This window comes from Ammospiza caudacuta, chromosome 30 (genome assembly GCF_027887145.1).
Source record: "Ammospiza caudacuta isolate bAmmCau1 chromosome 30, bAmmCau1.pri, whole genome shotgun sequence".
NCBI lineage: Eukaryota > Metazoa > Chordata > Aves > Passeriformes > Passerellidae > Ammospiza > Ammospiza caudacuta.
Window position 1 is genome coordinate 3,425,926 of NC_080622.1, and position 14,616 is coordinate 3,440,541.

The 14,616-nt window shown below is 44.5% G+C and overlaps 1 protein-coding gene across 1 annotated transcript in view; it reads right to left on the reverse strand.

The window, feature by feature from the left end:
• LOC131569673 (GON-4-like protein) overlaps positions 1-14,263 on the reverse strand; it is a 59,237-nt gene extending 44,974 nt beyond the window's left edge. The window contains exons 1-9 of the mRNA XM_058821929.1: positions 13,999-14,263; positions 12,426-12,590; positions 9,848-10,044; positions 8,333-8,407; positions 6,933-6,983; positions 5,990-6,040; positions 4,371-4,466; positions 3,307-3,411; positions 1,690-1,860 (exon numbers count right to left, since the gene is read on the reverse strand). Coding sequence (XP_058677912.1) covers positions 1,690-1,860; positions 3,307-3,411; positions 4,371-4,466; positions 5,990-6,040; positions 6,933-6,983; positions 8,333-8,407; positions 9,848-10,044; positions 12,426-12,590; positions 13,999-14,263 — 1,176 coding nt within the window. The remainder of the gene's footprint in view (positions 1-1,689; positions 1,861-3,306; positions 3,412-4,370; positions 4,467-5,989; positions 6,041-6,932; positions 6,984-8,332; positions 8,408-9,847; positions 10,045-12,425; positions 12,591-13,998) is intronic.
• Between the last annotated feature and the right edge of the window lie 353 nt (positions 14,264-14,616).

Sequence of the window (14,616 nt, forward strand, 5' to 3'; positions counted from 1 at the left end):
CCACAAAGTCCCCACAGATTTTCCTTAAAAAAAACCCCAGGACGTCCCAGGAAAAAGCCCAGGAAAAAGCCACAAAGTCCCCACAGAACGTCTCTGAAAAAAACCCAGAATGTCCCAGAAAAAACCACACAAACTCCCCCCAGAATGTCCCAAAAGAAACCCCCAAAGACCCAGGAAAAAGCCCACAAAGTCCCCACAGAACTTCCTTAAAAAAACCCCAGGACGTCCCAGAAAAAACCCAGAACGTCCCAGAAAAAGCTCAGGATATCCCAGGATAAAGCCCAGGAAAAAGCCCACAAAATCCTTCCAGAATGTCCCAGAAAATGCTCAGAATGTCCCAGAAAAAAATACACAAACTCTCCCCAGAATGTCCCAAAAAAACCCCCAAAGACCCAGGAAAAAGCCCACAAAGTCCCCACAGAACATCCCAGGAAAAAGCCCAGAAAGTCCCTCCAGAATGTGCCAGAAAAAAAACCCAGAACAAACCCCAGAACATCCCAGGAAAAAAACCCACATAGTCCCAGGAAATAAACCCCAGAACATCCCAGAAAAAAATAGAAGAAGCCCAGACAACAGTGCAAGGAAAAAAAGAAAAAAAAGAAAATAAAAAGGGGGGAAATAAAAAGGGGGGGAGGGGGGGGGGAAGGGGAGAAGAAAAAGAGGGGAGAAAAGAGGGGGAAAAAGAAGGGAAAAAAGAGGGGAAAAAAGAGGGGAAAAAAGAGGGGAAAAAAGAGGGGAAAAAAGAGGGGAAAAAAGAGGGGAAAAGGGGGGGGAACCAAAGGCAAAACCAACGGGGGAAAAAAAGGGGAGAAAAAAAGGGGAGAAAAAAAGGGGAGAAAAAAAGGGGAGAAAAAAAGGGGAGAAAAAAAGGGGAGAAAAAAAGGGGAGAAAAAAAGGGGAGAAAAAAAGGGGAGAAAAAAAGGGGAGAAAAAAAGGGGAGAAAAAAAGGGGAGAAAAAAAGGGGAGAAAAAAAGGGGAGAAAAAAAGGGGAGAAAAAAAGGGGAGAAAAAAAGGGGAGAAAAAAAGGGGAGAAAAAAAGGGGAGAAAAAAAGGGGAGAAAAAAAGGGGAGAAAAAAAGGGGAGAAAAAAAGGGGAGAAAAAAAAGGGGAGAAAAAAAGGGGAGAAAAAAAGGGGAGAAAAAAAGGGGAGAAAAAAAGGGAGGGGAAAAAAGGCGGGAAAAAAAAAAGGGAGAAAAAAAGAAGGGGAAAAGAAGGAAAAAAAGAGAAAAAAGGGGGGGAAAAAGGGGGAAAAGGGGGGAAAAAAGGGGAAAAAAAGGGGAGAAAAAAAGGGGAGAAGAAAAAAGGGGAGACAAAAAGAGCGGGGAAAAAAGAGGCGGGAAAAAAGGCGGTGAAAAAAGTGGAAAAAAAAAAGGGGAAGAAAAAAAAGAAGGGAAAAAAAAGAAGGAAAAAAAGGGGAAAAAAGGGGGGGGGAAAAAGAGGGGAAAAAAGGGGAGAAAAAAAGGGGAAGAACAAAGGGGAAAAAAAGGGAAGAACAAAGGGAAAACCAAAGGGGGAAAAAAAGAAAAAAAAAAAGGGGAAAAAAGGGAAAAAAGGGGAAAAAAAAGGGGGGAAAAAGGGGGAAAAAAGGGAAAAAAAGTAGAAAAAAGGGGAAAAACCCCAAAAACCAGGAAAAAACCCCAGAAACTCTCCTCCTCTCCATAAAACGTGAACTACCAAAGGCAGCAGGTACCTGGTAGGCGTCCATGCAGACGGGGCTGCAGGCCAGCTCCTCATCCACGGCGTGCAGCTTCTCCATGAAGGAGCTGTCCCTGCTCGCCTTGGCCTTGGGGGGCGGTGGGGGGCCCATGGGCACCACCTCGGCGCTGATGTGTCTCACAGGAGCTGGGGGCGCCGCCTCCACCTGAAGAAAAATATTAAAAGTAGGGTTTGGAGCAAGAGGTGAGTTTTCGGTGAGTTTTTGGTGAATTTTTGGTGATTTTTCGGTGAATTTTTGGTGAATTTTCAATGATTTTTCTATGATTTTTCGGTGAATTTTTGGTGAATTTTCGGTGATTTTTCGGTGAATTTTTGCTGATTTTTCGGTGAATTTCCGGTGAGGTTTTGGTGATTTTTCGGTGAATTTCCGGTGAGTTTTTGGTGAGGTTTTGGTGATTTTTCAGTGAATTTTCGAGAGTGAATTTCTTGTCCTGCTTGAGCAGAAATGGCAGAAATGCTTCACAAAAAAGATATGAAATTTTCCTGTTATTTCCTAATTAAAGGTTTTATTCAGCACAGAAATTGCCAAGGACAAGGTAAATCTCTTTTTCTGCTTGAGCAGAAATGGGAGAAAACTTCACACAAATATATGAAATTTTCCTGTTATTTCCTAATTAAAGATTTTATTCAGGACAGAAATTGCCAAATTTCCAAGGGCAGAGTGAATTTCTTGTTCTGCTTGATCAGAAATAGGAAAAATGCTTCACACAAAGATATGAAATTTTCTTATTATTTCCTAATTAAAGGTTTTATTCAGGATAGGAATTGCCAAGGACAAGGGCAGAGTGAATTTCTTGTTCTGCTTGATCAGAAATGGGAAAAATGCTTCACACAAATATATGAAATTTTCTTATTATTTCCTAATTAAAGGTTTTATTCAGCACAGAAATTGCCAAGGACAAGGTAAATCTCTTTTTCTGCTTGAGCAGAAATGGGAGAAAACTTCACACAAATATATGAAATTTTCCTGCTATTTCCTAATTAAAGATTTTATTCAGGACAGAAATTGCCAAATTTCCAAGGGCAGAGTGAATTTCTTGTTCTGCTTGATCAGAAATAGGAAAAATGCTTCACACAAAGATATGAAATTTTCTTATTATTTCTTAATTAAAGGTTTTATTCAGCACAGAAATTTCCAAGGGCAGAGTGAATTTCTTTTTCTGCTTGATCAGAAATGCTTCACACAAATATATGAAATTTTCCTGTTATTTCCTAATTAAAGGTTTTATTCAGGACAGGAATTTCCAAGGGCAGAGTGAATTTCTTGTTCTGCTTGAGCAGAAATGCTTCACACAAAGATATGAAATTTTCTTATTATTTCCTAATTAAAGATTTTATTCAGGACAGAAATTGCCAAATCTGCAAGGGCAGAGTGAATTTCTTGTTTTATTTTAGAGTCAGCCCAACGTAGCAGCGGGACCCTAAATCCACCTGGCCTCACAATTGTAGAAATTGATATTTTTTTAAGGGATTTTAGGGGATTTTTTTTTAAGGGGATTTTTTTTTTTAAGGGGATTTTTTAGGGGGTTTTAGGGGATTTTTTTAGGGGGTTTGGATGAATAAATTGGGATTTTTTTCCCTCAGGTTTTACCTCACAGAGGGTCCCTCCCTCCTCATCGGAGGAGCGCCGTGTCCTGCACCTCTTGGCCCCACGAGGAGAAGAAGCTGTGCTCTCCACATCACTCTCCAGCAAGCTCTGCAGGGCAAAAAGTGCCAAAAAACCTCAAAAAAAACATCCCAAAAAATCAAAAATTCTCCAAAATCATCCCGCCCCAAATAATATTTCAAAGCCTCTCTTCCAGCTAAATGAATAGTAGAGAAGTGAAAAATGATTGCTGGAAGATTTTAGGTGTCCGTGGGTTAAATTAAATTGTGTTTTTCTGCCTTTTTTGCAAAGGCAGAGTGAATTTCTTGTTCTGCTTGAGCAGAAATGGGAGAAAACTTCACACAAAGATATTAAAATTTCCTGTTATTTCCTAATTAAAGGTTTTATTCAGCACAGAAATTTCCAAGGGCAGAGTGAATTTCTTTGTCTTCTTGAGCAGAAATGGGAGAAAACTTCACACAAAGATATTAAAATTTCCTGTTATTTCCTAATTAAAGGTTTTATTCAGCACAGAAATTTCCAAGGGCAGAGTGAATTTCTTTGTCTTCTTGAGCAGAAATGGGAGAAAACTTCACACAAAGATATTAAAATTTCCTGTTATTTCCTAATTAAAGATTTTATTCAGCACAGGAATTTCCAAGGGCAGAGTGAATTTCTTGTTCTGCCTGAGCAGAAATGCTTATTACAAAGATAGGAAATTTTCCTGTTATTTCCTAATTAAAGGTTTTATTCAGGACAGGAATTTGCAAGGGCAGAGTGAATTTCTTGTTCTGCTTGAGCAGAAATGGGAGAAAACTTCACACAAAGATATGAAATTTTCCTATTATTTCCTAATTCTATTCACTTTGCTTTTCAGAAATTAGGAAGAAATGTGAAGATTTTCAGGAAACCAGGCATTTGGAAGATGCCATATGAAATTTTCCCATTACATTTCCTAATTCTATTCACTTTGGTTTTCCAGAAATGAGGAAGAAAGGCGGAGATTTTCAGGAAATTCAACTTTTGGAAGATGTTCAGCCCTGTGTGCTGAGCACACACAGTGCACTCACCTCCTCTGCAGTCTCATCCTCCTCTTCATCATCAGGCTGGTATTCTTCATCAGAGGAATCATCTTCCTCCAGGGGAATGTCCACAAACTGAGGGGGCTGCACACAAGAGAAAGAGAAAAAGGCAGCAGGAGGAGGAGGAGGAGAGGAGTTCACAATCACAGCAAATATTTAAAATTGAGGAAACATCCTGAAGCTCAGAAAGGAAATGCTGAAGAAAGCAAAGAAATAAATTACTGAAAGATTGGCAAAGGAAAGTCAAGGTGCAACAAAAACACAAATAATTTAGAATTTATGTGATGGAAATGGCATGAGCAGCTCAGAAATTATTTTATATTTTAGCACACAAGAGAACAGAGGGTGAACACTCTTAACAGTAGGAGGAAGAGGAGTTCACAATCATAGCAAATATTTAAAATTGAGGAAACACCCTGAAGCTCAGAAAGGAAATGCTGAAGAAAGCAAAGAAATAAATTACTGAAAGATTGGCAAAGGAAAGTCAAGGTGCAACAAAAACACAAATAATTTAGAATTTATGTGATGGAAACTGCATGAGCAGCTCAGAGATGGTTTTAGCACACAAGAGAAAGAGGCAGGAGGAGGAGGAGGAGTTCACAATCACAGCAAATATTTAAAATTTAGGAAAAACCCTGAAGCTCAGAAAGGAAATGCTGAAGAAAGCAATTACTGAAAGATTGATAAAGGAAAGCCAAGGTGCAACAGCAAGCACAAATAATTTAGAATTTATATGATGGAAATGGCAAGAACAAGCACAAATAATTTAGAATTTATGTGATGGAAATGGCATGAGCAGCTCAGAAATTATTTTATATTTTAGTACACAAGAGAACAGGGTGAACACTCTTAGCAGCAGGAGGAGGAGGAGGAAGAGGAGTTCACAATCAGATCAAATATTTAAAATTGAAGAAACACCCTGAAGCTCAGAAAGGAAATGCTGAAGAAAGCAAAGAAATAAATTCCTGGAAGGTTGGTAAAGGAAAGTCAAGGTGCAACAAAAACACAAATAATTTAGAATTTATGTGATGGAAACTGCATGAGCAGCTCAGAAATTATTTTAGTACACAAGAGAAAAAGGCAGGAGGAGGAGGAGGAGTTCACAATAACAGCAAATATTTAAAATTTAGGAAACACCCTGAAGCTCAGAAAGGAAATGCTGAAGAAAGCAAAGAAATAAATTACTGAAAGATTGGCAAAGGAAAGCCAAAGTGCAGGAACAAATAATTTAGGCACAACTAATTTAGAATTTATATGATGGAAATGGCATGAGCAGCTCAGAAATTATTTTAGTACAAAAGAGAAAGAGGGTGAACACTCTTAACAGCAGAGGAGTTCACAATCAGATCAAATATTTAAAATTGAGGAAACACCCTGAGGCTCAGAAAGGAAATGCTGAAGAAAGCAATTACTGAAAGATTGGTAAAGGAAAGCCAAGGTGCAACAAAAACACAAATAATTTAGAATTTATGTGATGGAAACGGCATGAGCAGCTCAGAGATTATTTTATATTTTAGCACACAAGTCTGCTCCAGCCCTCCACAAAATCTCAGCCTCAGCAGGAAGCTGCAGTGTGATCTGCCCTTCCCCAGCCATAATTCACTCACCTTCACCTCGTTTGCCTTCTTAATTGGAGAAATATTCCATGTGGGAATCACCTGGGGACAGCAAAAACACCTGGGCTGTGTCACAGGGGCTCTGTCACCGAGCTGAGGAGCTCCTGAGCCAAACAAAATCTTCAAATCTGCCCTGGGAGTGAATTCAGGATGGGCACTGGGAATTCACTGCCCTTGCCAAGCCTGGCCTGGCTCTGTGCTGCCCAGCCCAAATTAATCATTTAATTGATTTAATTGATCATTTCATTGAGTTAAATGATCATTTAATTGTTTTAATTGATCATTTAATTGTTTGAATTGATCATTTAATTGTTTTAATTGGTTCTTTTCACTCCAAGACTCAAAGCACATTGATGCTCCTGTTGCTCTCTCAGTGATTTTGGTGTGTGACCCTCTAGGGGAGCATTGATAAAAATCATCAATCCCTGCACAGACACCCCAAAAACCCACCCAAACTTTCTGGGAATTCTGGAATTTTTCCTCTAGGGAAGAATCTGCTCCTCCCTGCCCCAGCTGCAGGCACACAGAGCAGAGATGGAGCTGCTGAGCTCAAACAAAACCTTCAAATCTCCCATTTGATCTCCAGGAAATGTATCCAGGATGGGCACTGGGAATTCACTGCCCTTGCCAAGCCTGGCCTGGCTCTGTGCTGCCCAGCTCTAATTAATCATTTAATTGATCATTTAATTGTTTGAATGGATTCTTTTCACTCCAAGACTCAAAGCACATTGATGCTCCTGTTGCTCTCTCAGTGATTTTGGTGTGTGACCCTCTAAGAGGAGCATTGGTAAAAATCATCAATCCCTGCACAGACACCCCAAAAACCCACCCAAACTTTCTTGGAATTCTGGAATTTTTCCTCTAGGGAAGAATCTGCTCCTCCCTGCCCCAGCTGCAGGCACACAGAGCAGAGATGGAGCAGAGATTTACTCACCCCTCCTTTCTCCACCACTTCCTTCAGCTTGGAACGAGTCATTTTGGGCTCCTGAGAGGTGAAAACAAAACAGGAACAAATTCAATCCTTTCCTTAAGGACAGGGTTTTCCCAGCAACTCTTTACTGTGAGTAAAATCACTGTGAGTAAAGTTATTATAAGTAAATTTACTATGAGTAAAGTACAGCTTACAATGAAGATTTTCTCTTTTTTTAAATTCATTACCTTTAAATTAATTCCCTTTCAGACAATATAACTCACCCATAACTCAAAATGAACCTCAAAAATAACCTCAAAACTAACTCACCATTAACTCACCAATAACGCACCATTCACTCACCAATAACGCATCATTAACGCATCATTAACGCACCATTAACGCACCATTAACCTCAAAACTAACTCAAAATTAACTCAAAATTAACTCCTAACTAACTCACCAATAACTCACCAATAACTCACCAATAACTCACCAATAACTCACCAATAACTCACCAATAACTCACCAATAACTCACCAATAACTCACCAATAACTCCAAACTAACCTCCAAACTAACTCACCAATAACTCACCAATAACTCACCAATAACTCACCAATAACTCACCAATAACTCACCAATAACTCACCAATAACTCACCAATAACTCCAAACTAACCTCCAAACTAACTCACCAATAACTCACCAATAACTCACCAATAACTCACCAATAACTCACCAATAACTCACCAATAACTCAAAATTAACTCGAAATTAACTCGAAATCAACTCAAATCAACTCAAATCAACTCAAAATCAACTCAAAATCAACTCTAAATCAACTCTAAATCAACTCTAAATCAACTCTAAATCAACTCTAAACTAACCTCTAACTCAAAACTAACCTCAAAAATAACCTCAAAACTAACTCACCAATAACTCACCAATAACTCACCAATAACTCACCAATAACTCACCAATAACTCACCAATAACTCACCAATAACTCAAAACTAACCTCAAAATTAACTCCAAACTAACCTCAAAAATAACCTCAAAACTAACTCTAAATTAACTCCAAATTAACTCAAAACTAACTCCAAACTAACCTCAAAACTAACTCACCAATAACTCACCAATAATTCACTAATAACTCACCAATAACTCAAAATTTACTCAAAATTTACTCAAAACTGACCTCAAAAATAACCTCAAAACTAACTCCTCCTATTTCTGTTTTATAATTTACACTCACTTCATCCAGGTGGTAAATCTGATAATGAAACCTAATTATTATAATTATTATACCAGGTAAATGAGTTTTTTTGTTCTACCTCTTCTCCCCACATCCCATTAAAGGCCAGGAAGGCCTTGGGTAATTTGGAACAAAAATAAAATAAATTGAGCAAGAGTTTTTTACTTACAAACAAAGGAATATCTTCTGTCTCACTGATGGCTGCTTTCACCATGGCCACCACGTGCTCGTTGGTGATCACTTCCTAAAGGAACACACAAAACCAGGATGTTTCAAAAAAAATTTAAATAAATGAATGAATTTAAAATTCAAATCACAGCAGAGATTAAAATCTTTGCACTACATTCTCTGTGAATGCTCGCCAGAATAAATTCCCAACAGAGAGAAATAAAATAATCAAAACAAAAGCCCACAGCAGTTTGTCTGATATCAGTTATCAGTCATGTCGTGGAATGAGTAAAATGTGCTGGTCCCAGTCACAGGAGGAGTGCTACAACTAAATCTGGATTAAACTTCAATTTTTAAGCACTCACAGGCTCCCAAATCTCTGGAGAAAATGTGGAATATGTAAATCTCTGGAGAAAGTGTGGAATAATATTCAGTCTTTAAAACATTTCAGTACGACACTGCAGAAAATTTGGGAGAAATAGGGGAAGGCAGGAGGGAAACAAGGAGGAGAAACGAGGAGGGGAAACGAGGAGGAGAAACCAAGGAGGAGAAACCAAGGAGGAGGAACCAAGGAGGAGGAACCAAGGAGGAGGAACCAAGGAGGAGAAACCAAGGAGGAAGAACCAAGGAGGAGAAACCAAGGAGGAGAAACCAAGGAGGAGAAACCAAGGAGGAGAAACCAAGGAGGAGAAACCGAGGAGGAGAAACTGAGGAGGAAGAAACAATGGGAACAAAGACGGGAACCAAGGAGGAGAAACCAAGGAGGGGAAACCAAGGAGGGGAACCAAGGAGGAGAAACCAAGGAGGAGAAACAATGGGAGCAAAGAGGGGAACCAAGGAGGAGAAACCAAGGAGGAAATACAATGGGAACAAGGAGGGGAAACCAAGGAGGAGAAACCAAGGAGGAAGAAACAAGGAGGGGAAACCAAGGTGAAGAAACGAGGAAGGGAAAGCAAGGAGGAAGAAACAAGGAGGAGAAACCAAGGAGGAGGAACCAAGGAGGAGGAACCAAGGAGGAGGAAACAATGGGAACAAAGAGGGGAACCAAGGAGGAGAAACCAAGGAGGAGAAACCAAGGAGGGGAAACCAAGGAGGGGAAACCAAGGAGGAGAAACCAAGGAGGAGGAACCAAGGAGGAGAAACCAAGGAGGAAAAACAATGAGAACAAAGACGGGAACCAAGGAGAAGAACAAGCAGGGGGAACAAGGAGGGGAACCAAGGAGAGGAACCCAGGAGAGGAAACAAGGAATAGAACAAAGAGGAGAGACAAGGAGGAAGGACAAGGAGGAAGGACAAGGAGGAAGGACAAGGAGGAAGGACAAGGAGGAAGGACAAGGAGGAAGGACAAAGAGGAAGGACAAAGAGGAAGGACAAGGAGTGCACGGCTCTCCTGGCAGTCAAGGTCTGTCAGCACAGCAAGTTTAACGTTCTCAGCATCCAGAACTCCAACCACGAATTCTGCTGAGCAGGAAAGAGGAACCCCAGAGCCCCCAGCCCTGCCTGTCCCCACACTCACGTGCAGGATGTTCCTGACGTTGACCACGGTCAGGTTGTGCTGCTTGGCTCCATCCTCCAGGGTGCGGTCCAGGGACTCGTCCAGTTTGATGTCACAGGACAAGGAGCCCTCTTCCTCCTGGCTTCTCACTTCTCTCTTCCTTTTGCTCGCCTTCCTCCTCCTCTTCCTCCTCTCGACGTCCTCCCCGTCCTGCTCCTCTGAAAAACCAGCAGAGATGGAATCTAAAAATCTCGGCTGCTTCGCATCCAAAAAGGACGAGTTTGAAAATAAACACAAAATAGAATTCTGCAAAAAAACTCGCAAAGATTCTCCTTGCAAAGGTTCTCCTTGCAAAGGTTCTCCTTGGAAGAGCCTTCCTGAAAAGATTCCCCTTGCAAAGATGATTCTCCTTGCAAAGATGACTCCTCTTGCAAGACCCTTCTTGCAGAGATTCCTGCAACGACTCCCTTTGCAAGATTCTCCTTGCAAAGATTCTCCTTGAAAGACTCTTCCTGAAAAGATTCCACTTGCAAAGGTTCTCCTTGCAAAGATTCCTCTTGCAAGATCCATCTTGCAGAGATTCTCTTTGCACAGATTCTCCTTGCAAGACCCTTCTTGCGAAGGTTCCCCTTGCAAGTCTTGCAAGATTTTCCTTGCAAAGATGATTCTCCTTGCAAGTCTTCTTGCAAGATCTTCCTTCAAAGATTCTTCTTGAAAGGTTCTCCTTGCAAAGGTTCTCCTTGCAAGAGTCTTCTTGCAAGATTTTCCTTGCAAAGATTCTCCTTGCAAGACCCTTCCTGAAAAGATTCCCCTTGCAAGATTCTCCTTGCAAGTCTTCTTGAAAGATTCTCCTTGCAAGACTCTTGCAAAGATTCCCCTTGCAAGTCTTGCAAGATTTTCCTTGCACAGGTTCCCCTTGCAAAGATGGTTTTCCTTGCAGGATTGCTCTTGCAAAGATTCTCCTGGCAGAGGTTCCTCTTGCAAGACCCTTCTTGCAAAGATTCTCCTTGCAAAGATTCACCTTGCAAGTCTTCTTGCAAGATTTTCCTTGCAAAGATTCTTCTTGAAAGGTTCTCCTTGCAAGATTGTCCTTGCAAAGGTTCTCCTTGCAAGACCCTTCCTGAAAAGATTCCCCTTGCAATTCTTGAAAGATTCCCCTTGCAAGACTCTTCCTGAAAAGATTCCCCTTGCAGAGATTCCCCTTGCAGAGATTCCCCTTGCAAGTCTTGCAAGATTTTCCTTGCAAAGGTTCTCCTTGCACAGGCTCCCCTTGCAAAGATAATTCTCCTTGCAAAGGTTCCTCTTGCAAGACCCATCTTGCAAAGATTCTCTTTGCACAGATTCTCCTTACAAGACCCTTCTTGCAAAGATTCCCCTTGCAAGATTCTCCTTGCAGAGATTCTCCTTGCAGAGATTCTTCTTGCAGGACTATCCTTGCAAAGATTCTCCTTGCAAGACCCTTCCTGAAAAGACTCCCCTTGCAATTCTTGAAAGATTGTCCTTGCAAGACTCTTGCAAAGATTCCCCTTGCAAGTCTTGCAAGATTTTCCTTGCAAAGGTTCCCCTTGCAAAGATTCTCCTTGCAGAGGTTCCTCTTGCAAGACCCATCTCGCAAAGGTTCTCTTTGCACAGATTCTCCTTACAAGACCCTCCTTACAAAGATTCCCCTTGCAAGTCTTGCAAGATTTTCCTTGCAAAGGCTCTCCTTGCACAGGTTCTCCTTGTAAGACCCTTCTTGCAAAGATTCCCCTTGCAAAGACCCTCCTTGCAGAGATTCTTGCAAAGATTCCCCTTGCAAGACTCTTCCTGAAAAGATTCCCCTTGCAGAGATTCCCCTTGCAGAGATTCCCCTTGCAAGTCTTGCAAGATTTTCCTTGCAAAGGTTCTCCTTGCAAAGATATTTCTCCTTGCAAGACCCATCTTGCAAAGGTTCTCTTTGCACAGATTCTCCTTGCAAGTCTTCTTTCAAGATTTTCCTTGCAAAGATTCCCCTTGCAAGACCCTTCTTGCAGAGATTTTCCTTGCAGAGATTCCCCTTGCAGGACTCTCCTTGCAAAAATTCCCCTTCCAAGACTTTTGCAAAGATTCTCCTGGCAAAGATTCTTGCAAGAAACAGCAGAACTTCCATCAGCTGATGCAAAACCACCCAAACAGAAGCAGCCACGAGAACCAGAAATTCTTTTGAATGATGGATTCAAGTTCTGCAGGACCTGAGTTAATTGAGCACATCAAGGTCGTGCAGCTGCCACCTCCTCCAGAATGATTTATAAAATGGCCTCAGCAGCCTTTTGGCACCTTTAATAAACTCCAGGTACCACACAGCAAGAACGGGTTCGTTTCCAGGACTTAAAAAGTGTTTTCCTGCTTTGCTGGCTCAGAGAAAGAAAATCTCCATTTTCTCTGAAGGATTTTGAGCAGCCAAAAATTGCAGAGATCAACTCCAGCAAATTGCACTGAATTATGGAGCACAAGATGAAAATTAAAACAAAACCCTGCACCTACACATCCCTCACCATCTTCACAATTCCAGAGCTTGCTGTATCAGCCAGATTTATCCAAAACAGCCCCAAAACCAAATTTTCCTCCTGGGAGCACTCACCTGCTCTGCTGTTCTTGGGTGGCCTCATGGTGCTGGGATTTCTGGCAGCAGAAAGCTGCAGGGAGCTCCTGCCTGGAGATTCTGGCACTGGCCCAGGGTTTTCACTTGGATCCAGATCCCTCTGAGAGCTCACTTCCACCTCTGAGTACAGCTTTGGGATTTTCCCTGCAAACAGAACAGCCAGCTGCAGGCAGATCCAGCACAGAGCAAAGATAACACACCAAAGTGGGTGTTACACCTCACAAATTAATCTTTCATTTATTTCTCATTGATTTTCCCATTCAAATACATCAAACCCACCCCAAGAGCCAGAACCTGGGGGTTTCTCCAAAATGTGGTTGTAACACTTTTGTACAAGTGTTCCCGCCACAGGAGGGGCAGACAGATTTGGGATGAATTTTCATGGCCACCATGGGCTAATGAACCCACACAAACCCTTCAAACCCTTCCCCTCCTGGTCTGGGCAGGCCCATAAAACTGAGAATTGCCCCATTCCAGCTCCTTCCCTGCCACAAACCCAGCTTTCAGTCAAATCAGGGATCCCATCACAGCAGCACAAGAACCAGAGGGGATTCTCACTGGGAATCACAGAATCCATCAAGTCTGAAGGGACAACAGAGGGTGACCTGTGCCACCTGTGAGGGCAGGGACACCCCAGGGCACAGGATGGGGCCAGGTGGGTCTGGGGTCCCTAAACAGGGACACCCCAGGGCTCAGGGCTGCTCCAGGTGGGTCTGGGGTACCTAAACAGGGACACCCCAGGGCTCAGGGCTGCTCCAGGTGGGTCTGGGGTCCCTAAACAGGGACACCCCAGGGCTCAGGGCTGCTCCAGGTGCCTCTGGGATCCCCAGGCACGGAGCCCCCACAGCCTCTCTGGGCTCTGCTCAGGGCTGGGCACTGCCCAGGGCAGCAGTTCTGCCTCCTGGGCAGGGGCAGCTCCTGGGCTCAGGCCCTGCCCGTGGCTCTGGGGCCATTGCTGGGCCTGGAGCAGAGCCTGGGGCTGCTCTGACCTCTGCTCACTGGGATGGACTGGGACAGACTGGGACAGACACAGGGACACCTGGGGACAGACAGGGAAACTCAGGTACACTCAGACACCCAGGGACACACACAGGACACCTGGGGAGAGCCACGGACACTCAGAGACATTCAGGGACACCCAAGGACACTCAGAGACACCCAGGGACACGTGAGGACAGTCAGGAACACCCAGAGACACTCAGGCACACCCAGGGCTGAGGTCCCTCTCCCTGGGGCTCCTCTCCAGGCTGAGCAGCCCCAGCTCCCTCAGCCTTTCCCTGTCAGACACGTCCCAGTCCCCTCATCTCCGGCCTCACAAACACCCACGGACCCTTTCCCAAATAATCACGGAATGGTTCGTGTGGGGAGGGAACATAAATCCCATCCCATCCCTGTCATGGCAGGGACGCTTCCACCGTCCAGCCCAGCCTCGGACACTTCCAGGGATGATAAAACATTCTCATTTTAATCTGTAACACTTCCTTAGGAAAATAAACCCGAAACAAAAGAAACCCAAAATCCCAGGGCGCAAAGCCGCCGCCCCTCCCGGTACCTTCCGCCGCCGCCGGGCTGCCGGGCCCCGCGGGGAGCTCCTGCCCGGGGCTCGGGGCCGCCCTCACCGGGGCTTTCCTGCCGCTCTTCGGCGAGGCCTCCCCGGGCCCCCTCCCCGCGGGCCGGGCGGAGCCGCCTCCCTCAGCAGCACCGGAGCCTCCGGGCAGCTCCGCGTCCTCCCCGCGCTCCCGGGGGCTCGGCGGCCCCGCCGCTGCCGCCGCCGCTCTGCGCTTCTTGCAGGGCAGCATCTTGAGCGCCATGGCCATGGCGGGGCCGCTCCGGGGCTGCTGCGGGCCCCGCTCGGGCCGCCCGGTCCCGCTCACGGCGCAGGAAGCGGAAGGGCCCGGAGCTCGCTCTGCGCATGCGCGACCGGGGCCGGTCCCCGGTGAGGCCCCGGTGAGGCGGGGCCCGTGGGAGTGGGGGGGGGGACACTGAGCGTGGTCACCGCCATCTTCGCTGGGCGCCGCCGCCGCCGGGGCCCGGTGCGACGCCTCACACACACACAGACACACACACGCCCCGCTGCCCGCCCGCCTCTGCCGCTGGGGGTGTCCCCGTGGGGCGCAGCGCGGCCGCCCGGTGCTGCCAGTGCTGCCGGCTCCCGGTGGGAGCGCGGCTC